This window comes from Entelurus aequoreus, linkage group LG08 (assembly GCF_033978785.1).
Source record: "Entelurus aequoreus isolate RoL-2023_Sb linkage group LG08, RoL_Eaeq_v1.1, whole genome shotgun sequence".
In the NCBI taxonomy this organism is placed as follows: Eukaryota; Metazoa; Chordata; class Actinopteri; order Syngnathiformes; family Syngnathidae; genus Entelurus; species Entelurus aequoreus.
In genome coordinates, this window is record NC_084738.1 from 41,704,300 (window position 1) to 41,730,750 (window position 26,451).

Sequence of the window (26,451 nt, forward strand, 5' to 3'; positions counted from 1 at the left end):
GATTACGGCACGCTAATATAAGCACACATTCGGGGCTCGGAAATGGAAAACAAAACAAAGTCAATCAGGTGCTCGATAATCTTCGCAACATTCATTTAAAAGAATACCGCAGACACCAAGCAGTTTTATTTCTGAGAAGTCATAGTAGTTGGCACTTTGATTTTAAAGCAACTCATAGAAGATTGTCTGGAAAACTTTGAATGAAATCAACTTTTTAGTATCTTTTCAGTCTTGTGTGTTTTTAACCCTCGTTTGCGAAGCTTGCTTATAGATGATCGTATAAACGCACATTACAAGGTTGCAGTTGAAACCATGGAGTTTATTGTACAACATAAAATTACATCATTGCAAATAAACTTGAGAATGTGTTCTTTATTCTCCGTCTCCGTCACTTTAGCCCCAATACGGGATCATTACTCTGTAACTTTATACACTTTCAGCCATCTTTGTCTAGAAAATAACATTATAGAAAAATGCACACGGTACAAATAAAGAGCAAGAGTGCCCTTGCTGATTATTTATACTGTAACTTCATTCATTTGACAACTAATGCAAATACTGTACAAACAATTAGGTATGATACTTTACCAGAGAAACACTTTTTTTTTTTTTTGCTATTTAACGGCAAACATGTGCCTGATTATGTCTTCAGTCATTTACACTTGCTTAAATTACACTGGGAAGAGCAATTTTCCTTCATTTAAATGGTTGTTCAATTTCAATTTAAACTCGGGACGCAATTTCCGCTTTAAAGTGAAAACATGCACAAACCATCTCATAAATAATAGGCGAGTTGTCCGTGACAGAAAAGAAGGAGCGTGGTCCAGGTTTTAAAAACAACAGATGGACGATTCCCAAAAGGCTCATAAAAGATGCAGTGCGTTAACAAAAAAAAAAGCGACAGTCAGTCAAAGACTTGGTAGTGCTGCGGCTGCATTGCCAGAAATTCAACTTTGGAACAGTGCGACCCCCCCGGGCTCCTCCTTTATGGCCGTTCTGCATGTGTGACTATTTCCACGGTGTGGCGTAAAGCTAGCATGTTCTCAAGACAACCTGTGCTGTGATGCTTTGTACACGTCTAGTAAGCGCCCTTGCTTGTTACTGTAAGTCTTTGACAAAGATGAGATGGTCCTCTGGCGCCTTGCCGTGCGTTTTGCAAAGGTGCAATTTGATCGCATGCTTAGTCACAAAGGTCCGATTGCACAGTTTGCACTGATTCACACAGCCAACGCCTTCGTCCTCTGGGAATCCCAATAACAACTTTTCATCCATCCTGCTGACCACCTGCTGCTCTATCAAGTCTATGGAGAGCTTGGAGAGGTCCTTCAGGGTGAACCCGAGGTGGAACTCCAAGTGGTGGATGTAGGAGGAAGGAGTTCTGAACTGGGAAGCACAGTCGCCACACAAAAACAACGGCTGGCCGGAGTCCATGTTCTTGAGAAACTTTGTGCCGCCTGTCCGCTTCAACTGGTATTTGACATTGGCCAGCCAATGCGAGATGGTGGTCATGGAGAGACCGGTGAATTTGCAGATGTGCACCCTCTCCTGGGGTCCCAGGTCGGTAATGATGAACTTCCCGTCAGGGGTTTCTCTCAGGCTGGCGGCAAACTGGGCCTGGAGGATAAGAAGGTGCTGAGGATTCCAGTTGGACTGCCGGCCTTTCCGTCTTTGGATGGGAGACAGTTCCTCAAGGCTGTCTTCGAAAGTTACACCATCCATGTCTGACTTGTCAGAGATGGATGACGGCGTTGTAGACTTTGGCGTCAAGCGGCCTGTCAGGTTCTTTACCATGTCCGATATATCCATTAATGCGTTCTCCCGAAGAGGTGGGCTTTTGCTACCTGGTTGTCCGTTGTCGACGTTGTGGCTTGCCGTTGTTCCTCCGTTGGTGTCCTTTGATTTAGTCAAGTCCATGGGCTGATCGTCACTCTGGTACTCAGTCACAGGCTCCTTCACTGGAGCAGGTTTGTTGTTGATCTTGTAAAGCATAGCAAAGGGATCGCTAAAGGGGGTCGTCACTTTGGCGGCTTTCCCTAAGTGGTTGTTCATGATGGACTGCAGGGCGCTGAGAGGGTTAACTAGCGGCTGCTCAGGGGAGTGGTCAGTGATGATGCTCAAGTTATTGCATCCATCTCCATCAAGCTTTTTTGGTGACATTACCTCTTCCTTTATGTTGGTTCTCATCTCCGTTGGATGGTAGTCTTTGCTTCTTAACTCGCTCTTGTCTTCTACTAGTTTAGGTGAAGCCCGTTTTTCTTTAGAGTTTGTCAGTGATGACTTAGAACACCTGACCTTCTCTAAGGGCTTTTCCTCCTTCACCGAACTCTTCCCGCTTACTTTCTCCACTAACTTCTCCATGGCCTGCATGTTGTTGTTCCTGTGGTTGGGAGGTGACGTGGGGCTACACTGCAACAAGTCCGAGGGCGGCGCCTTTAAGGTGTTGTTGCTGAATAAAGGCTGAATCTGCGCACAGGAGGACATAGACTTCAGGGAGCCATGGAGCTGATAGGCAGCGTGGATGCTGGGGTATCCTCCCCATGTTGGTGCACCTGTTTGGGCTTTGCTGATTGCACTTGAGACAGTGTTTGCCAACGACTTTAGGATGTCTAGCCCCCCTTTAGGCGTCTCCTCCAAGTCTTCTTCTCTGAGATATTGGTAGGGTTTTCCCTTTTCAGTCTTCTCAGGCATATCTTCCTTCTCCTCTTTTATTTTTACATCAGCTTCTGCTTCCTCTGCCTCCTCATCCTCTCTCTCCTGATTTTCCTCCTCCTCCTCCCCCTCCTCCGGCTGCAAAGGGGATTCAGGATGGGACTTCCCATTTGGAGCTGGAAGTTTGGTGGTGGTCGGCGGCAAAGGAATGGACTGGATCTTCTCTTCGTAGACCGGATCGAAAACGAGCTGCTTCCCCTTTTTTGAAGCTGAATTGGTGACTTTGAGAAAGTGTCCCGTGACCATCATGTGTGCTGTCAGTTGCTGCAATGTGTCGTGCGAACTGCCGCATTCCATGCATTTGAGAATTTGCGCTTTGCGAGCCTCAAACTGCCAGGTGTAACTGGCGCCGTTCTGGTAACCGTAGCGGTTGTTGGGCGTGACATAAGGGTTGATAACCTTCTGGTCTTTGGGTGTCTCGCCAAGAGGAATGCCGGATGAAACGGAATCAGGGGAGCTAGGCGGCATTAAGTCGTGAAATGTTCTCTTTTTGGTAGGGGGGACAAATTTAGAGGTGAGGGCCGGCATTGGTTCTTTTAGAGGCACTTTCTGATAGTGTTTAGTTTTGATCATGTGAACGCTAAGGTCTTGCAAGGACTCAAAAGAGTGGCCACAGTACATACATTTAAGAACTTTCTGGGCGTCCTCCTTGCCCTCCATTTCGAGGAGCGAACGCTTGCGAGGCTTGGACCACTTTTTGCCACGATCGTCCTCAGTGTCCTTATTGTCATCGCGGTAGTGTCCAGTCTCATTCATGTGGATAGTGAGTCCTACCAAAGTGTCATATGCGGCGCTGCAGTCCTTACACCGGAATTTACTGGCGCCAGTGAAAACAGGCCCGTACAGCTTGTTGTTCTGCCTGTAGAGCTGCACGGTGCTGAAGAGGCTCGGCTCAGGAAGGAGTTGGTATGGAGTGTGCTGCAAGGTTTTAGCCAAGGCAGCCTGGTGCCAGTCGTAGGCCAGTCCCGAGTTGACACTGCTGTTGCTCGATGTCATTCGTGATGCGGCTGTACTGCTGGTGGTCATATTCGTGGTAGTGGAGGTGCTATTTGAGCTACATCTGTTCTTTGGCGGCATGCTCGCCTGGCTGTGATTGTTGAGGAGCCCATTGCTCTTATTGTGATCACTTATCTCGTTCTTGTCCTCCTGTTTATTTTTCAGCATGTCCAAAGCAATGCTAGACCACGAGGCGTCAGAGATCAAGTTTGCATAGACGGCTTTCATTTTCGCTAAACTGTCCTGCAGAGAGAGGCCGTTGACCGACTCCACGGTCTCCTCTGGCTTCTCCGAGGGTGACGTCTGGAGGTCTGCAGGGTGATCGCTGGCTGTGCTGACTGGTGAGGCGTAGCCGGCATCTGGGTTGGTGCCATTGCTGAGAGGCGAGTTCTGGAAACTGATGTGATCCTGACCGTCTTCTTCATCGTTGAACAAGTCTGCATCCTGTCCATCCAGGGAAAGGACGTCATCCTGAAGGTGCTCCTCATCGTCAGTCTTGTCCCCGCTAAAATCATCTTCCAGGCCATAAGCTGGAAAACAGGAAGCAGGTATATATGTAAATACATTGTACATGTATAATTTTGTATGTAGTAGAGTCATATGAGTACAGTAGGATGAGGATTCATATGGCCCCATTCATCACAATTTATCTGACACATAAAACGTGACAAATTGGGGGGTGCACTAGCCACTTAAGCCGCCAAATGGCAGTAGAGTGTTGATTATCTTAAAATGTGTTTTGTGGCAATTCTAACTTTGACCACAGCGTCAGTTGCTTTGTAAAGTGGCACTTTCCATCAATATAGCAGACTGCATGGCAAAATGATTACATGATTACCCCCCTTCTCACGCAAGATCCACCCAGAGAGATCTTGATCTAAATGGGTTCTCTTCTGTTCAAATAAAATATTACTACTGTAATATGAAGGTAGTAAGTTAGTTATACTTGGACCTTTCATCACTGAGAGCTACTCTCACAAAAAAAAGGAGTTGAGCTATTTGTGTTTTATTGGTATGATTGGCAACATTTAAATGGTATAAATCTGATCTCCACTCAAAAGTGTGAATGTTACATTTATGTTTAACTTAAATAGAGGCATAATACAAATATGTATGAACAGAACAGTAAAAAAAGAGCTACAGTAAACATTTTTTGACCCTATGTACTGAGTACCCGTACTCAATAATCAGGTGGTGAGCTAGAGTTAACCCATGAGCTGCTGTACTTGTTGGAGACACACTGACATAGTATTGGGACATTAGGCTATTACTTGGTAACAGGAAATGAAGCAAATATTGAGTTCACCACAGCCATATAATAATAGATTTTGTATGTGGGAATATTTATCCATTTGTGAAACGTTTTAGGACTTTAAGCTTGCAGGGAAAGAAATGGGACAAAAATATGGAGTCCATAGCTTCTACTCTTCTGGGAAGACTTTTGGAGAGTGTCTGGGATTTTTACACAATTGTGAAGTTCAAGCTTAGAGCTTAACTAACAACAAAAGTATAGCGACACTTGGCAAATGCACCAACAGGAAGTGAATTCCTATGCAGCTACAACAGCTTTCAATCTTCTGGGAAGACTTTTGGACAGTGTCTGCATTTCAACATTTTACTGCCCAATTACAAATACCTATAAACTAACGATTCCTCAATTTGACTCATTCAAACAAGGCTCCAAGTAAGAAAATGAGGAAGATGCCAGTTTCATCCGCCTTGCCAAGCCGCGGTTGGCAAGAAGGAGTGGACTTGGCAGCGGCTGTGGAAGTCTTCCCAGCGTGATGCAAGGAAAGTGCCAGCGGACATGACAGCCTCGTTGTTGCTGCTGCTGCCCGTGCTCCCTGACGACACCGCCGCCATCAAGAGGGGTGCATTTTATGACGTTATGTTGTCAGCACCAGAAACTAAATATTTCCAAGAGACAAGAGGGGGAAAAAGGGGTTTGAATATAAAAAGGCAACCCCCTGCCTCCCTCCTTTGCCTCCCCAAATCCATCCCGGGTAAGATGCTTGTCTGAGGTGCCAGAATGAGTCTCCAGTGAGGAAGCAGATGTGCTGTCAGCTTCAAACAGCTTGTTGCACTCCATCCCATAATGGGAGTGGACATAATACCTGATGTGTGTGAGGTGCCAGTCACAGCTGCCTGGGAAAAGCTGGCGATTCAACAGTTGCAACCCCCTTCTTCATTTTATTTGTGTGTGATACTCAACACACATCCTTCTTGTTCTTTTTATTGTCTTAAAAATGAACCATTCTAATTACACACACAGCAGGCTTCAATTGGGCCATTCACAACATTGAGTGCAGACAAGCCTTATAATAGCGAAGATGCATTAAAGGAGGAGGTTAAAGACAAAGCTTAGCTGACAACAAATACACAAGAAGCACTTCAGTCCATCTTTTGAGAGAGTCCAAGTCTGAGAAGAGATGGGAGGGGCACAACACACACAATAAAACACCCCCCTCTACTCAACCATCTGCGTATTAAAAAGCTGCAAGTGCCACCTCCGGCTAATAAGGCAATCAGAGATGGGAAAGATGCTGACGTGGCGGCTTTGGAGCGTCACCCAGAACAAAAGATAGAGAGGGAGGAAGGGGGAGAAGGGATTAAAACGGAGAAGGGAGGTACTGTGTTGTGGTTGTCAGTCAAAAATTAAAAAAAAGGTGTTTTTCACTAGTAGGGTAAATGTAGGAAAAACTAAAGATCCAACAAAGTATATTTTTAAAATGTTGGTGGATCAATCACTTGTGCTGCTTTTCTACAGCATGGTACGACTCAGCTCACCTCTTTAGGCGAGGTTGGGTTTTCACTTAAAAGCACTACCACGGAAAACACCCACAGGACAAAACTATTTTATCCCAGCGGAGGCCGAAGGCGCCCTGCAATTGGCTAGTGTCCAGTCCAGGGTGAACCCTACCTCTCGTCTGAAGTAATTTAGGACAGGGTCCAGCTCATCCGGGATACTGATGAAGACAAGCGGTATAAGAAATAGATAGATGGCGACTTAGGGCAAAGTGCAGCAAAGTGGAGACGTACGGAGTATAATACTGCAGCATCCACTGCTAAGACAGCAATAGATAACATTGGTGTGTGTGTGTGGTGTGTTTAGTTTTGTAATTTCTAGACGGTCATGCTGGTTCCTGTTCACATTTCTCACTTGTTGCTAGGCATACTTCATGGGGCTTAATCCCAATTGCTCCAGGGCATAAAAAAGTGTCATATGCTGGCCATGCCCACTGGGTTCTTTGAATGACAACAGAAAGAGGAGAGTCAGATAGACACAGACTAAGTAAACGGCTTCAAAAACAAGACCAAAACGACTATTATGCACTAAACTAGTGTATATCTCAGGGCTTTCTATCTCTTTGGTTTGTCTTGGAAGTCCAAGTAAGCTTCATCAGTTCATGCTCATAGACTTAGACTGGTCTAGATTGAATGCCCTTAGATTGCAATGGCCTGGATGAATGAGAACATCCATATGCCCTTAGATTACAATGACCTGGATGAATGAGAACATCCATAGACATAAGCTAGTGTATACACTAGGGGCGGTATAGCTCGGTTGGTAGAGTGGCCGTGCCAGGAACTTGAGGGTTCCAGGTTCAATCCCCACCTACGCCATCCTAGTCACTGCCGTTGTGTCATTGGGCAAGACACTTTACCCACCTGCTCCCATTGCCACTCACACTGGTTTAAATGTAATTTAGATATTGGGTTTCACTATGTAAAGCGCTTTGAGTCACTACAGAAAAAACGCTATATAAATATAATTCACTTCACTACACAGGAATATTGCAATAGCAGGGTGGCTCTGTATTAAATATATACTATAGTACATAACCTAAAAAAATAAAAACAGAGATTTTGTGTAAAGTAGGTGTGGTGATTGCTTTTGTCCTGTGTGTTTGTGCGTGATGAGGGGGTTAACCTAGAAGAAGAGAAGCCATCTGTGTGCAGCCTGTCACTATTGTTGTGTACAGTCCAGGATTTCCTGTTGCAGACAGGTGACACTGCAGTGGGACACCACCATCCCTCCCTCAGGGTAGGGACATGCGTGAGGTCCTCACACAATGTCCTCTTCATTCACACACCTGCGTGTATACTAAAGATGTGGAGGCTAACTCCTTTACTCCTGAACGGCTGTATATATAAAGTTGAACATTTGGGAAAAATGACACCCGTACTGTGTTACTACCTGAGCTATTATTTTCTAACAAATACATCACATGGTGGTGCTGTTAATAAACCCCATTAGTTGTAACACAGATATTTGTTTAAAAGACTTTAAGGTGTTTATCCAAATCACAAGAAAATTTGGTACACAAATGACAAATGTCATTGACAGTCATGCCCTGAGGCGGTATGCAGTGCAACCGGAAAGTATTCACAGCGCTTCACTTTTTCCACATTGTTATGTTTACAGACTCATTCCAAAATAGAAAAAATTAATTTTTGTTTTTAAAATTCTACAGACAATAAATAAACATTAAAGGCCTACTGAAACCCACTACTACCGACAACGCAGTCTGATAGTTTATATATCAATGATGAAATCTTAACATTGCAACACATGCCAATACGGCCGGGTTAGATTAGTAAAGTGCAATTTTAAATTTCCCGCGAAATATCCTGCTGAAAACGTCTCGGTATGATGACGTTTGCGCGTGACGTCACGGATTGTAGCGGACATTTTGGGACACCATTGTGGCCAGCTATTAAGTCGTCTGTTTTCATCGCAAAATTCCACATTATTCTGGACATCTGTGTTGGTGAATCTTTTGCAATTTGTTTAATGAACAATGGAGATAGCAAAGAAGAAAGCTGTAGGTGGGAAGCGGTGTATTAGCGGCCGGCTGCAGCAACACAAACACGTAGCGGCTACGTCGTAGCCGGTGTTTCATTGTTTACATTCCCGAACGATGACAGTCAAGCTTTACCATTGGTCTGTGGAGAACTGGGACAACATAGACTCTTACCAGGAGGACTTTGAGTTGGATACGCATGCTTGTGGAGATGGGACAACAGAGACTCTTACCAGGAGGACTTTGAGTTGGATACGCGCTACCGCGAGTACGCAGCTGCGGCTTCCAAACATTTGATCGCTTGCCCGTACGTGCATGCCGCTATGTGCATGTCCCGTACATAACTTTGGGGAAATATATGTGCTGTATGAGCTTTGCGGAGGTGAACGGTACTTTGGGCTGTGGGATTGAGTGTGTTGTGCGGGTGTTTGATTAGTATTGGCGGGTTATATGAATGGGAGGGGGGAGGTGTTTGTTATGTGGGATTAATTTGTGGCATATTAAATATAAGCCTGGTTGTGTTGTGGCTAATAGAGTATATATATGTCTTGTGTTTATTTACTGTTTAAGTCATTCCCAGCTGAATATCAGGTCCCACCCGCCTCTCACAGCATCTTCCCTATCTGAATCGCTTCCACTGCCCTCTAGTCCTTCACTCTCACTTTCCTCATCCACGAATCTGTCATCCTCGCTCAAATTAATGGGAAAATTGTCGCTTTCTCGGTCTGAATCGCTCTCGCTGCTTGTGGCCATGATTGTAAACAATGTGCAGGTGTGAGGAGCTCCACAACCTGTGACGTCACGCTACTTCCAGTACAGGCAAGGCTTTTTTATCAGCGACCAAAAGTTGCAAACTTTATCGTCGATGTTCTCTACTAAATCCTTTCAGCAAAAATATGGCAATGTCACGAAATGATCAAGTATGACACATAGAATGGATCTGCTATCCCCGTTTAAAAAAGAAAATCTCATTTCAGTAGGCCTTTAATGAGTGTGCAAAATTGTATTGTTGAAAATGTATAAAACATTTAAAAAAAAATCACATGTTAACAGCATTTCCTCAATACTTTGTTGATGCAACTTTGGAAGCAATTACAGCTTCAAGTCTTTTTTAATCTGATTCCACAAGCTTGGCACATCTAACTTTGGGCAATTTCGCCCATTCCTCTTTCGCCCTACCTAAATGTAGCACCACCTCTCATGCTCCATCAGGTTAAATGAGAAGCGTTGCTTTTAATCTAGGATGTCGCTGTACATTGCTGCATTCATCTTTCCCTCTATCCTGACTAGTCTCCCAGTTCCTGCCACAGAAAAACATCCCCACAGCATGATGCTGCCACCACCATGCTTCACTGTAGGGATGGTATTGACCTGGTGACGAGCGGTGCCTGGTTTCCTCCAAACATTACGCCTGCCATTCACGTCAAATAGTTCAATCTTTGTCTCATCAGACCAGAGAATTGTGTTTTTCATGGTCTCATAGTCTTTCAGGTGCATTTTGGCAAACTTTGGCTTATGCCTGGCCAATATACTATACAGGCCTGATTGGTGGATTGCTGCGAAGATGGTTGTCCTTCTGTAAGGTTCTCCTCTCTCCAGAAAGGAATGCTGTAGCTCTGACAGAGTGACCATTGGGTTTTTGGTCACCTCCCTGACTAGAGTAAGATGAATGCAACAATGTACAGAGATATCCTGGATAAAAAACAACGCTTCCCATCCAAACCGATGAAAAATGAGAGGTGCTGCAAAGAGAAATGGGCGAAACCGCCCAAAAATAGGTGTGCCATGCTTGTGGCAACAAATTCAAATCAGACAGGAGGCTGTGATTGCTGCCAAATGTGCATCAAAGTATTGAGCAAAGGCTGTGAATACTTATGCAATTGTTTTTTTTTTGGGGGGGGGGGGGGGGGGGGGGGGTTGCAGCCATCCATCCATTTTCTACCACTTGTCTCTCTCGGGGTATTTGTAATAAATAAGCACAATTTAAATTAAAAAAATTAAAACTTTCCATATTCTTATTATAGGGTATTGTGTGTAGAATTTTGAGGACAAAAATGGATTAATACAATTTTGAAATAATGCTGTAACATAACAAAATGTGGAAAAAGTTACAAAAGTATTCCAACAATAACAGAGGTCTATTAAGGCAACATACATGACTTTCTCTGTCCGAATGCTTCTGGAGCTGCACTTGTCCTATGTCGTAGCAACATGTCTCATCAGCGAAAATAATCAACTTCACTTTCCCAACACACACTCTTCATTTATTCATGTCGTCTCCACCAAGAGGCCAATTCCGCCCCTCATTTGCAGCACTGATGTCCAATCCCGCTTGTTTTTAGCCCTGCTGATTCACCCAACAAAACCCCTCTTTTCCTTCATGCAGTTTAGAAGCCCTTGAACGACGGGCAATCTTTATTCCTCCCTACCGTTTCGCTTTGTCACCTGGACCTGCATTTGCTGCCAGTCACCTGGGATGGCTTTGGACAAGCCTGATCAGTGTGTGTCACTGACGTGCAGAGATTGGGGGTAAATGTAAATAAAATGGAGAGATTATCGGTGGAGAAGAAGCCAACTATCCTGATGCTTATTTTATGTCAGGACATGTTGGTCTCTCTCTAGAGAGGACACAACATTAAGTACACAATCCATACCTAACACTTGTAACTTATTGAGCATATTCGAAACAAACAAAGCGCTGAGACGAGCTACACAATTTTGTCATGAATATATTTACAATGCTCATGTTTGACTTTGTTTTTCTGGAAACTAGGTATTGTAAATACTTTAACATGGGTGTTTATTTATTATATGAAGAGGACAGACAGTTGTTTGGAATCAGGTGATAACCAGAGAATGACTGTTAAAGTACTATCTTTAATATATAGATATTGTTTCTCTTTGTTTAATTTCTTGATTGGCTTGGATAATCTTGGTTTTCTATTTACCGTATTTTCCGGACCACAGGGCGCACAGGATAATAAAGCGCACTGCCGATGAAAGGTTTATTTTTTATCTTTTTTCATATATTAGGCACACCGGATTATAGGGCGCATTAAAGGAGTCATATTATTTAATTTTTTTTCTAAATTGAAAACACTTCCTTGTTGTCTACATAACATGTAATGGTGGTTCTTTGATCAAAATGTTGCATAGATGATGTTTTACAGATCTTCTTCATGCCGCTTTCTGACAGTCGCTTCCGGATGCGCTGTTTTATGGGCGGTCTTATTTACGTGGCTCACCTTTGGCAGCGTCTTCTACCCATCATCTTTGTTGTAGCGGTGTAGCGTGCAAGGACGGGAGTGGAAGAAGTGTCAAAAGATGGAGCTAACTGTTTTAATGACATTCAGACTTTACTTAAATCAATACTGGAGCAGCGTCTCCTCAAGCGGAAACAACCACACCGGAAATGTGTCCCGTGAAAAACCGTCCGACCGGAACTCTAATAACTAAAGTTCCTTGGGTGAATAATGTAAACTCACTACGCCATTATGTTTTTGCGCTTTCATGGCGAGTTTACTGACAAATATAGGTAAGAACTTTACACTACTTTATATTAGAAATGGCAACAGCGAAGAATGAATGTCTCATAACAAGAAGATAGAGAAAAAGAGGAGCCTTATTAACTACGGACGCGTGGAATTTTTCAGGATTTACGCAGATCCCAAATACAGATCAGCAGGTACCAGAAGGTAAGAAAAGTTGCCTTTGCATAATATTGCGAAATAAAACCCCAGATAATGTTATGCACACACCATAATAATAATCCTATGTTTAATGCACCGACAATACTTCAAGCGGCGTGGCTTCATAGCTTAACATTTAAAATGTTGGTGTTGTTTACTTGAGACATGTTGCCATTATAGTGGCAATATACACTTATTTCTTATGTTTGACTGCCATCTACTGGTCACACTTATCATTACACCATGTACCATATAAAATAGCTTTGAGGTGGGTAAGCTCAACCAAACGTATTCCTTACATTAGGCGCACCAGGTTATAAGGCGCACTGTCGAGTTTTGAGGAAAAAAAAATATTTTAAGTGCGCCTTATAGTCCGGAAAATACGGTACTAGCTGAATTATCTATATAAAATGTATTTAAATTAAATTAAAATAGTAATTTATTAAAAATATTTATATTTTCAAAAAGGTTTTTATATTTCTTCTTTTATTTCCCTTTAACACTGTAATATAACAACTAACTATTGCTACACATTCTCTACTATTTTTCTCCTTATTAAAAATTGTGACATTTAAACATAGAAAGTAAAAAAAAAAGGTCCAAAAATCAGTAACTGATGAGACATGGAAATGAGACATCCTACTCCTTGCAGGATAAATCAGCTGGGCTTCTTGCTACTCCTTTTTGGGCATGTGATGTTGTAACTTGTTGAGCATGTCCGAAACATACAAAACCATAAGAGTGTATTTTAACACATTAGTGAAGTCATGTGATTCCTCTGATTTTTTTAAGTCGAAATACAGTGTCAAAGACAAAAAAAGTGGTGTTTATTACAGATGGGCTTGCTTGCAATGCAGTACTCGGAATAAGGGTTACGTTTAAAATTAACATAGAGAATGGACCATCTTGACATTGATGTTTCATATTTTCTCCCGCACAGTTTGACTTCACCTGTGCTGCCCCAGACAGTCTACCCCCCGACCAAACAACATCTGCTGCCATCGCCTAGCAACAAGCAGTTGACGGATGACCCCCAAAGATGGATAATTACCATAAATCACTAACGCGTGTGTGGACAATAGAGAACGGAAAATCATCAACAGACCTACAGACTAGATGAGCTTTTAAGTTTTACTCTTTTTTTCTTTCAGTGACCAAAAAACTGGTTTGCTACTTATCAAAAAGAAAAAAGATCTGACTGTACGGCAAAGATAGGATAGGATATACTTGTATTTATCCCACAAGGGGGAAATTAAGTTTTTGCAGTGCAGGTTTTTACATACAGTAACAGACATAAAGCGTATCCAGTGTTTCTGATGGTTCTGGACGTCATGAAAGGGAGGCTGAAACCCGATGACTCATGGGACAAAAGGAACGGAAAACAAAGCTGAAGGAAGGATGACTGATGGGATGTATAAAAATACATAGTGTAGGTTTGATTCACACGGAGAGGGAAAAAAAAGAAACATCGGGAAGTATTTAAAGAAGAAAATGAGAGAGCCTCAACAGGGCCGCGACCTAACCAGTCGGGTCTAGTCGAGTCCGCTTGCACAATAAGCCATCAATCAGCCTTCACCGCGCTGTCAGCCCTCCCTGCAACTCACACAAGGACGCCCGCTTCGTACAACGCTCGCGAGCAGAGCCAACACCTCTATAAATCCTCAAAAAAAACTGTCTGTGCTGGACATTTGCAGCGATGTACGGGTAGGTTTTTTTGGGGGGGCCATGACACAATATTCTGATATAAAAGCATCAAAGTGTGATTAAAATGGACTTTCAACATTGAACAAAGAAGCTGAGTCACTGTTTTTAACTGCAGAGCTGCTATGTAGCCACAAAGCTAACAACCAGTTGGTATTACAACAGTCACTTGCAAAGCAGATTCTTTTGGTACCAAATCAATATTTATTTTGAAGATAATGGACGATCATATTTACTTATTGCAATAAAAAGAGAAAATGCATCTTGGGCTATCAATTTTGTTGGCAAGATTAGTTAGGTAAGCGCAAAAGCTAATTGCATGCATAGCTTTTTTTTTTTTTAGGAACCATATATAAATTTAATCTAACAATTTTTAACGGTTTAACAAAACATTGAGTATAATAAGGAAAAACAAAGACATATGTCACGTCCGGTTAATTAAATATGTAAGGCTTAAAGTTGTGGTCAAGCAAGTGTCAGTTGTCAGAGCGTTCTGGGCACTATTTTGCCTTTAAAATGCTGTATACTTGTGTTGTTTTAGGCTGTTGGAACCATTCAAATCTGGAAAAGGTTATATGTTTCTTCAGCCTTCCTCGAGAGGTAAACAAGAAGGGTGAAAGATGTCAAGATTTTACAAAATGAGGACAAGAAAAGTAGCTAACAAAAATGGCACTCCAAGTCTAAAAAGCAGAGTAAAAAATACACGAGTTTGCAGTAATCACTTCGTTCAAGGTTTGTTTGATATCAATCAATCAATCGTTTATTTATATATACATTTAACATTTAGTATTTCCCATTTAAGTATTATCCTGGCATTATTTCTATTTTATCTTGTTTCAGGGTTCTTAAAACGCATTTTTGCTACGAGTGTTTCGTAAACCACCAACTTGGCAAGTCTAAATAAAAGAAAGCAAATGTGAGCAAAACCTAAAAGAGTTAAGCTTTTACCAAGGGCAGCAATCATAAATTAAGCTTTCAGCACATACATAATGTTAACATCTATACTTATATTTTGATAAAGACGGGAAAAACTAAGCATACTCGTAACAAAGCGTGCAACAACAACAAGGCAACAAACATGGCTGAAACTTACCCGGAAATTTAGTTACAGTGAGTAGATGCAAATTTAAATCATGAAGATGATTAGCAACATTTTTTAGCATAATAAAGAACTACTTCATTTAAAGACAAGGTATCTTGAGTTAAATGATTTTTTAGCTTGGTTGTTGGCTTAGTTTTAGCACAAAGCTAAGCACACAAACAACTTCCTTTGGAGCCTAATTTCGCATTCTTACCAAGAATAACAAGGATTTAACACATTTAGTGCAATAAACATCTGCTTTATCAGAAGTAAAGACATCTTGAGGTAGTTAAGTTTGTTAGCTAGGTAGTCTGCGCAAAGCTAATATGACGGAAACAATTGATGGAGTGCATACTTTTGCCTCCTGACATTTTTTTGTGGCAAACAATTTTTATGTCTTGCCAGAGGAAAGGAAATTAAACTAAATGCTAAGCTAATAAACTATACTTGCGCTCTCAGATGGTACTACATTTGTCTCATGAGCAAACATGCCAACATGTCTAACTGACGTGAGAATGATGATGCAGGCATCTGCAATATAAACTGTCCTAAATAGGCAGGAATGACACATAATTTTTCCTCAAACATGGATGAGAGAAAATGATAAAGAAATAAAAAAAATCACATGAAAAACCATAATATGACTTCAGGGAAATTAATTACAAGAGCAGAAAATCTCCTGGAGGAAGACCGCTCCGGACAAGTGGCGAATCGTCCCCAAATATTTTAGCGCTTTCAAGCACATGTGGTACCGGGGGAAATTCCGTCAATTGTGTGACGTGAAAGCTATTATCCTTCATGCATGGGCACATTTTCACTGTTTTTTTCCCTCTTTAAGTGCTGCTGAAGGCTGAGGACGTTCCATTAGGCAAACTTTGGACTGTGTTGTTCCAACATTAGGAGGAATTGCACATCAGCATCAAAACAGCTACTGATACTCGCTCTTTAACGTGCACTAGTATTTGTAGCCATCTCCTGCTAATTGTGTCTGTGTGCGACTGTGTATGCCTGACTCTCTGTGTGTGTTGGCTGAGAGAATGCATCCCAGTTGGAGCAAGGCAGGAAGAGAGGAAGTCATCCTTCAACACAGCACAATATCCGACTGCGGACAGACAACCAACGGCTGTACGGCTCTGGAACAAAAAAAAAAAAGAAAAAGAAAAAAGCCCACTCCCAAAGTGCCCTTTATCTCCTCATAGACACACACACACACACACACACACACACACACACACACACACACACACACACACACACACACACACACACACACACACACACACACACACACACACACACACACACACACACACACACACACACTAATGGAACTATGTCTACAATTCCTGACTATGAACACCTATCCATCTTTAGGAATGCTAAAAGGGGAGGGGCTAAGAGGGTTTAAGCGGTGAGTGTGAGGTAATACAGTACATGATGTGTGTGTGTGTGCCAGGAGGTCAGGTGTGCGCCCTGGGTGTGTGCGTCACCCCAGCGTAGGAGGGAGAGTGATGTGTGTCAGCTTGCATCTGGCCGAGTGAATAAATTAGGTTTATGAAGACAAATGAACGGGCGGTTGAAAGAGTAGACGATGGGAGGGGTGAGGGAAACGGGAGGCGGGGGGATGCGGGGTGGAGTGAGGTAGGAAAGACAGAGGGAGAACGCAATGAAGGAGAAGAGATGTGGGAATGTGGTGGGGTCAATGAAAAAAAATTTCAGGCAGTTATTGGCCGTTCCTTAAAGCTGTACACACATGGTGGGTTGTTTAGTCCCTACGCTAGCAGGTCACTTCCTAGTTCACTGAGGATGACGCAGGACAAACAGACTGTACCAACTTTGATTCTAGGGTAGACAGAATGGTTCTATTGAGACTCAAGCGGCATAAAATAAGTAAATAAATATATAGTATAACCAAGGTAACATGTTTTTCTTTTTGTTCTTGCTGGTTCATGTACGAGCTTCCGCCCTTTGCATACTGAGTGGACAGATTGGTTCTGTTGTGGCTTAAACGGGAAAAAAGAAACTAAATGCCTCCGAAAAACAGAGTTTGTCATTCATTAGCAGCTACGTCACGGTTCACTGCAATTTCCGTACTGTAATCATTAGGGAATAACAAAAGTTGACTATACCATTCACATTCTCAGGCTTGGGAACAGTTTCTTCATGTCCGAAACGACAAAGGGAAATAACATCTACCGGTACTAACATTTGTTAAACCACAAAGTACAATATTTTTGTTTGTATTGTTAGCAGGCTAGACGAGGTGGCGACTTGTCCAGGGTGTACCCCGCCTTCCGCCCGAAATTCAGATGAGATAGGCACCAGCACCCCCCGCGACCCCGAAAGGGACAAAGCGGTAGAAAATGGATGGATGGATGTTAGCAGGCTACTTATTGCTATGCAGTGACTTATTCCTTAAACTTTAGGAATAAGCAGACTGGATTCTACTAGGAGAACGAGCGTAACTAAAACAAAAAGAGAAAAACATTGAGACTAACTAACCAGTTAAAGGGGTCATAACATGATTTTAAAAAAATATATTTTTCAAACATTTCATTTTGGTCTACCGGTACGTATTTAACATGTAATGGGGGTTGTTTGGTCAAAGTTTTGCATACATTTAGCTTTAAAGACCTTTCTGCAAGCCAATTTTAACTGCCCTCAAAAACAGTTTGTTTTGAGAGGCGGTGTTGTTAGATGTAAATTATATATAATGTTAATACTTTCACTGCACTGCTGCTTCGAACCTTTGTAAAGAATAGAGGCCTGAGCTGGCTAAAACAGTTATCCATGTGACGGGCAACATCATTTCATGAACGTAATAACGGATTATAATATTAACTGGTCCATTGCCAAACACAGAAGGCAGTGATCAACTTAAGTCGTTTTTAGGAGGATCAATCTTAATGTTACAGTAGAGGGTGATGCTATTGTCTTACATTAGAAGGCGAAGTTAGCTACACAACACATTGAGCTAACATTGCTAACATATTATTCACACATTTCTTACCTACTGTTATTACTTACCATTTCATTGTCTCTTACATTGCTGTAAATATTAGTCACCGAGTCCGCCATTAAAGGAGTTTTTTGGGGGAAAATCCATCTTTTTGTGAAGGTCTGTGGCTGAAGCAGGCAACTCGTCTTTGCACACATTCAAAGCGACTTCTTCACAGTTGAAGGCACATTGCCAGGAATCATAAAAGTTAAAAGTAAGGCACTTTTTACTTCAGATGAGGCTGAAAGTTAGTGTAGTGGCTTGCGCTGGTTAAAGCAAACGAGAGCATTTTCCTTCATTGGGTTTCATCGTCGACATTATGTTGTAGTACAGCCGGTTTTACATACATTTTAATTTGCTGACACACGCAAGGATGTTTGAGTAAATTTCTGCCATATATGGATAATTCGCTGGTGTCACATAAGGCAACTGCATCACAAGTCAGAGCAAATTCCAAACCGGCCGTCTGGAGGAAGTATGAAGGAAGGCAAGATTGTTCTATAAATATCTTTGCAATGTCTCCACAGTTTGATTTGAAATTTTCAGGACTTACGCAGATTCCAAATACATACAGGCAGGTACCATCAGGTAAAAAAAGAAAAGGTTTTTGCATAATAGGACCCCTATAACAAATCACAAAGCGCCAAGTATGTTTTTGTTTGTTAAGCTACTTTCTGGGTACACAAAAATAAACTACAGCATACATACTATGTTGGAAACAAACGTCACGTTACCATTTGCATCATACCATACGTCACACCCAGATACAAAATGAATGTACAGTATGTTTTCTCATCTACACACTCAAATCAGAAGTTTGAAAAGTCCCTTTTCAGTTTAGTGTTTATAAGGTGAACAAAAAGCTAAATATATTTTAACATTGCTTTTTTGTGCAGATGGTTGTAGGCGTAATGTTTGGCTGACTATGTGCCTATGTGTGTGAACGTGTATTATTAGGTTCTCCGTTAGCATCTCACCATCTAGCCAATTTATTCAAACAGACTTTTTAAACAACTTGTCGAGAAACGTGGGTGTTTACTTGTGTTAAGATAGTGGGTTCTGTGCATGTATCCCAGGACTTCTTCCTCCGGTTGTGGGGGCTTTGTCACACGGCCGTCTGAATCCCCCCTCTGCAGAGCCCCTTAGTTTGATAAATGACACGTGTCATTCTGTCAGCCCCTGCCATCCGGGCTGGGAGGCCCCACGTTGATGTATGGCTGCCCCAGCTTAAAGGAAATCGCCGTGTTTTGGCAGCGGCCAGAAAAAACATGGCCTCTGTAAAAGGCTGTGTGTCTTACTGTGTGCGTGCGTGCGTCTATTAGTGATGGCGGACGAGTGTGCGTGCGTGCTCTGAAGCTGTCAAGCGGACGGGCAGAAGGAGACAAATCATCGTCATGGCCGCCCCAGCTGTTCCCCAAATTTGGTGCGAGGAGGAGAGCGAGGAGGCGGCGGTGATGGTGGTGGTGGGAGAAAAAAATTGGTTGAGTTTTAAACGGCTGACGCTTCCCAGAAACTACGAGGACAAGTGGAGCACACACACACACACACACACACGAGTGAATCTAAAGTTTGGGATAGGAAGCTAGCCAATCCCAGAAGGAAATGTTTTTTCCCGTTAGCAAACACATAAACAACCGAGTGACACGCAAGAAGACACCTTGAAGTTTTTATGTAATTTCACCTCGTGCTAAACTAGACTCAAAAATATAAACATGACAACCAAGGAGCTGTTTACAGGACTAAAACATAGGGGACAAGGTTGTTTTGGATGTTTTTTTTGTATTTCCAGGCTAGTAAGTGCAAACATTTGAAAATGGGTTTTCTCAATGTTGGAAAATGACATAGTTGCTGTTAAAACAAACAAAAAATGGCCGACCAAAGTACTAGTCAACTTCAACGATGAAGGGAATGAACAATAATCTTGTGGATAAGACCAGAGAGGAAAAGCCAACCCCAAAAGAAAGTATTTTGTCCATGCGAGACGAATGGTAACCACATTTGTTTAATCTGTTGTTTTCTGTGTTCTTATATGCTGAAAACATATCGTAACCAAAGGTTGCTATTTTTGTGTGTGGTCTTATGTCCTCTTCTTTGCAAGATTGAATAAACTTGCACCATAGGGACTCAGAGATAAAAAGACAGTCACCATTAACTAAGAGACTGTTTACGTAAATAAAAAGTGCAGAAAAAAAGTGTCATTTTGGATGTGTTTATTTTCAGGCTTCAAAGCTCTATTTTCGCAAATATTAGCAAGGATTTTCAGTCTATATGCTCAAAACATATGTTTGTGTGTTTTATACCGTTTTCTTTGTAAGCTTGTTTGAACTTCTGCTAAAGTACAACAGTACAGTAATTCATGCTAAATAAGGGATCGCTAATGAAACACTTTCAATTAAAAACTTTAAAAATGTCATTTTGGACGTTTTAAAAAGTTCATTTAAAAACAAGTCTCAAAGCGTGAGTTATTATTTTATTGTTTGTCTATATATGATAAAGATGTGTTGCCACGCACAAGCACAACATTACTAAAATAAAAATGGCCGCCCACAGCGTTGGTTAACGAGGGGGTTCAAAAACGCTTTTGGATTACGATAAGGAAAAGTGTGTCGCGTTTCTATTGGCCTGGCAAATATATTAATGCGTTTCGGAAAGTATGCAGGTTTATGTAAAACTTTTCAAAACACATTTTAACCAGATTGTAGCACGTGTGCTAGAATATCGCAGTTGCGGACTAAATAGTGGTCACAAGGGCACAAATACCCTGGTGGAGGAGAGTCCCACCTGGAGGTTGTGAACTCTGAGTGACCCTCGTTTGGTCGGAGTACACTCCCGCCTTCTCCTCTCATAGCGTCCCTCTCCCACGGCAGGGAGGGAAGGGGAAAAAAACGGCATCATTAGGCTGTGAGTGATGAGTGGCAGCCATGGGTGACATCCTCCCCTCTCTCTCTCTCTCTCTTTCTCCAACATCCAAATGTTTCAGCCCCTGCCGCCCCCCCAGCCTGCCTCCCCCTGGCCATTGCCTTGATACTTTTCTCCCGCTTGCTTTATTCCAGCGCCGTCGATCCCTCAAGTCATTTTTCTTTCACTTCTCTCTGTCGCTTCTCTTTTTCCACTAACCTCCCTCCCCCCTTCATTCTTTCTTGTCACTCTTTTCTCCCTCATTCTTTCTTCCTTGTCCTGCCATTGCTTTTCAGACTCAAGCCCGTCTAGGCCAATGTACTGTAGGTACTCAGTTCCGCCATACATAATAGATCCACACACATATTCACCCAACATCAATAGGTTCTCTGTGCCTGGCATGGCGAGGTTATACATAAAGTTGTGAAATAATTTCAGGGCTTCCAAAAATAAAACAAAATGCAACCAGACACTAAAATTGTACTTTCAGATCATACTATTGGAAGGATTCTGTCAGTTTTCCCCTGTTATTAGTAGAAAACAAACTATCCTGCACTAATTCTACAACCATACAGTCATGTAAAACATTTGGTTGTGGTAAAATGCTTTGCGAAACATGCTAGCAATCATGAAATACAGATATCCTCAAAGGTTTATAATCATTGACAAAAGGTCAATGAGTTATTACTAGGTAGTGAGAGTAAGGCCATGTCGTTTAACCCCTTAAACGAATAATTATTTAGCCTAAGCCCCGTTTCAGCCACACTAAACCATCGTTTAAGGTTCCCCTCCTCGGACAAATTTTTACACGGGTAAGTCAGCCGTGTAATTCTTGAATCTACGGCATTTAGCTTTGTATGGACTCATTGATCGTTTACAAAGTGAGTTCGGAGAGGAAGTAACGCCAGAAAGACCACGCCCACACAGGAAGTGACGCCAGAAAGCCCGCGCTCCACACAGGAAAAGACATCAGAAAGAACACGCCACGGGCAGCTTCATAACAAAGATGGAGGCGGATCATCCAGACATGCCCATGTTTCTCCTTCTCGTACATGTACAGGCGCTTTTGGAAATCACAAATCAATACCTTAAGAGAAGGCAACGGGCGATTGCAGCTATTTCGGATATAACACTTCTCAGACGGCAAGATAACTTTTTGATGTCCGTGTCAGCTGTGAAAAACGTTGTCCCTTCCTCCTGTGGATGTGATAGCCAGTGTGTAACTACAAATATTGCTTTATGGATGTGACTGTGAAGTGGCCAGGCAGCGTGCATGATGCCCTCATCTTTACTAACTCCGCCATTAATGCGCAGCTGAAAGATGGAAACATCCCCTTGTGTCACAAACAACTGCTGGAAGATGAAGATCCGCTCCCTGTTTTTCTTTGGGGTGAACCAGCTTATCCCCTGGAGCCATATCTCACGAAAGAATACCACAACGGCGAAGTCAACCCACAACAACAATACTTTGGGTATCTTCTGTCTCGATTAATTGTTGTAAAATGTTCTTTATCGCATTGTGTACTTTCTCATGTCGATTAAAGATTTGATTAATTTATGGTGTCTCAGGTGTGATTCACTATAATAGGGCCCCACAGCACACTGGATTCTAGTTAATTGAAATACCACAACACTGGATATTGTTCAAAGGAGATACCTTTTAATTTAAAAACTTGCACACAAAACACAGCAAACAAATGTAAAATGCACATCAAACTAAGGCTGCAGCTAACGATTATTTTTCTATCGATTAATCTATAGATTATTTTTTCGATTAATCGGTTAATCTATAGATTATTTTTTCGATTAATCTATAGATTATTTTTCCTTTTACCGATTATTTTTTTATTCAAAATGAAGATGAAAAAATAAATGTAGGCCCGTTTTTTCAAAAGGCATGGCTTTTATTTACAAAAAAAAAGAAGTATGGCCACTCAGTCAACATTGACAACAACATGACTAAATATTCTGTAACAATGTAAACATTTAAAACTTTTAACATTTAACAAAATTAAAAGTAGCTTATTTGCTTTTTAATGTGCAAATATAAAAGTCAACATCCAGTGCAAATCTTAATATTCTGCAATAGTATAAGCATTTCAAAATTAAAAGTATTGCTTATTTTGCTTTAAAATGTGCAAAAATAAAGATAAACATCCAATACAAAAAAGTGCAAAACGAAATATTCTGTAACAACAGTGTAAACATTTCAACAAAAGTGAAAATATTGCTTATTTGCTAAAATGTGCAAAAATAAAGATAAACATCCAATACAAAAAAGTGCCAATCTAAATATTCTGGAGCACTGTAAACATTAAGTATTGCTTTTAAAATGTGCAAAATAAACATCCAGTCCAACACAGTACACAATAACCAATTCTACTCATTCCAGTGAGTGTCTAACAGTTGTAATGAAGAAAGGTTAGCATGTCTACATGCTTTGGTTCTTTTCTTGTTTACAATATTCCCAGCAGCTGAAAATAGGCGCTCAGAAGGGGTCGATGTGGCTGGAACTGAGAGGTAATTAGCCTTCACCTCAAGCCAGGATTGCGAGTGAGCTGAGCTGCAGTTTAAGTTTCTAGAAGGTCAACGGGCTCATAGTGATGTTACTAGTAGTTGACTGGGTGGTGTTTATTATCATTTGGGGAGAGTCCGCTGACTGATGCTCACCTGCTAAACACCTATCTGCTCCACGCTGAAGCGCTGACTACATGCGCTCTGAATACGCACTGCTGATTGGCTGATAATGCTTTGTGTGTACCAATCAGATGGTTGTGTGGGTGGGACAATGCTGCGTGTGTACCAATCAGATGGTTGTGTGGGTGGGACAATGCTGCGTGTGTACCAATCAGATGGTTGTGTGGGTGGGACAATGCTGCGTGTGTACCAATCAGATGGTTGTGTGGGTGGGACAATGCTGCGTGCTGAGACAGAGGCAGACGGAGCAAAGCAGCTTGTTAAGACTTTAGCTTTAGCTTAGAAAACTCGTTCGGTACACCCCCGTACCGAACCGAAAGCCCCGTACCGAAACGGTTCAATACAAAACACGTACCGTTACACCCCTAGCAGATACAAATGACACATTCATGTTTTTGTGTAATGATGACAACGTATGCTCGCACGGACGATTGACTAGTTGATGGTTTTCTTTTCAAATGTTGGTTCATAGCCGTTGTGCTGCTATGATAGGCCATTTCCGCTCGACACAGTGTGCATACAACAACATTATTAGGCCATTTATTGAAATACTCCCACACTTTTGACCACTTTTGGCATGCTTTTCCCCCCTCGCTCGCACCGCTCGCATCGTCTTCTTTGATCGTCTGCTTTGCGCTTCGCCATGACGGTAGTGTGACGTCATTATGCGACGCGTCGACGCACAAAAACGGCGTCGACGTATTTACGTAACCGATGACGTCGACTACGTCGACGCGTCGTTTCAGCCTTACATCAAACGATTCACAATATATCTCTTTTAAATAACTTCACAGTGAAGTAAAGTCATCTACTGGAGAGCAGATGGACACTTTTTTTCTTCTTCCCCGCATGCGTACTAAGTCTCGTTGTGCCGGCGGACGGAGGGGGCGGGGGTCTTAAATGGTGGCATTGTTGTGTGTGGACACGGATAAGGTTAGGTGTGATTTACCCTGGATAACCTTAGTCGGCTTAGTGTAAACGGGGCCTAAGTGTTTTGCTTTAGGGCTGCTATGTTTTTCAACCACTCTTGCTCAAATTTGACTAGTACTTGTCAGTTCCCAAAGGGTGCGTACTAGGGATGCAGCGGTATCGTGGCGCCTTAGTGTTGGCCGGGTTTGAAATAAACTACACCTCCCAGAATCTTTTGCAATGTGGGGGCGTGGAATGCTCTAAGCAGGAAGTTAAGTGTTTGTGGTAGATAAGAGGAATTGTTTTTTTTGTGGACATATCCAAAATATTTCATCAAAATCTGCACATAACTGTTTGAGTTATGTTGCTACAAACAGACAAACCCAGTCGAAAACATAACCTTTGTGGCAGGGGTAAGAATGTCTGCGTTCCGCAAAGCAAAGCGCGGCACCATCCTCTCAAACGTTTCCAAGCCGACACAGCATGCTGGTCATGGCGCAGTGCACCGAGGGAAATCACACGACTTTAAGGTTTTACTACTTACGTATAAAATACTAAACGGTCGAGCTCCATCCTATCTTGCTGATTGTATTGTCCCATATGTCCCAGCAAGAAATCTGCATTCAAATAAAGTCTGCGGGCTATAGAGCGTTTTCTATTCGGGCTCCAGTACTCTGGAATGCCCTACCGGTAACAGTTAGAGATGCTACCTCAGTAGAAGCATTTAAGTCCCATCTTAAAACTCATTTGTGTACACTAGCTTTTAAATAGACCCCCCTTTTAGATGAGTTGATCTGCCGTCTCTTTTCTGGTCTGCCCCCCTCTCCTGCGTGGAGAGGATTAGGTGACCACAGATGAAGCGCTAGCTGTTCAAAGGGGATAGGGGCTGGAGCCTAAGTTAAAAGTTAAAAAAATGCGCTAGCTGTTGAAAGGGGGGGGGGGGTCTGGAGCCTAAGTTAAAAGTTAAAAAAATGTGCTAGCTGTTCAAAGGGGAGGGGGGCTGGAGCCTAAGTTAAAAGACACTAAAGTGAACATTATTGTTTTATACTGGATGTTTACATTGTCACTTTATAGATATCAACTGTAAGTTATTTCTCTCTATATTTGCTTGAAACAGTGGATGTTCCTGCACAATTATTTGCACTTAAAATACATGTTTGCAGTTAAGGCTGAAACGACGCGTCGACGTAGTCGACGTCATCGGTTACGTAAATACGTCGACGCCGTTTTTGTGCGTCGACGCGTCGCATAATGACGTCACACTACCGTCATGGCGAAGCGCAAAGCAGACGATCAAAGAAGACGATGCGAGCGGTGCGAGCGAGGGGGGAAAAGCATGCCAAAAGTGGTCAAAAGTGTGGGAGTATTTCAATAAATGGCCTAATAATGTTGTTGTATGCACACTGTGTCGAGCGGAAATGGCCTATCATAGCAGCACAACGGCTATGAACCAACATTTGAAAAGAAAACCATCAACTAGTCAATCGTCCGTGCGAGCATACGTTGTCATCATTACACAAAAACATGAATGTGTCATTTGTATCTGCTAGGGGTGTAACGGTACGTGTTTTGTATTGAACCGTTTCGGTACGGGGCTTTCGGTTCGGTACGGGGGTGTACCGAACGAGTTTTCTAAGCTAAAGCTAAAGTCTTAACAAGCTGCTTTGCTCCGTCTGCCTCTGTCTCAGCACGCAGCATTGTCCCACCCACACAACCATCTGATTGGTACACACGCAGCATTGTCCCACCCACACAACCATCTGATTGGTACACACGCAGCATTGTCCCACCCACACAACCATCTGATTGGTACACACGCAGCATTGTCCCACCCACACAACCATCTGATTGGTACACACAAAGCATTATCAGCCAATCAGCAGTGCGTATTCAGAGCGCATGTAGTCAGCGCTTCAGCGTGGAGCAGATAGGTGTTTAGCAGGTGAGCATCAGTCAGCGGACTCTCCC

The 26,451-nt window shown here is 42.3% G+C and overlaps 1 protein-coding gene across 3 annotated transcripts in view; it reads right to left on the reverse strand.

Annotated features, from left to right (window-relative positions):
• Window positions 1–306: 306 nt before the first annotated feature.
• Window positions 307–26,451, reverse strand: part of LOC133655901 (teashirt homolog 1-like) — a 124,231-nt gene continuing 98,086 nt past the window's right edge. For all 3 annotated transcript variants that reach the window (XM_062056511.1, XM_062056512.1, XM_062056510.1), the window contains one exon: window positions 307–4,235. In XM_062056511.1, coding sequence (XP_061912495.1) covers window positions 1,099–4,235 — 3,137 coding nt within the window. In that variant the 3' untranslated portion in view covers window positions 307–1,098. The remainder of the gene's footprint in view (window positions 4,236–26,451) is intronic.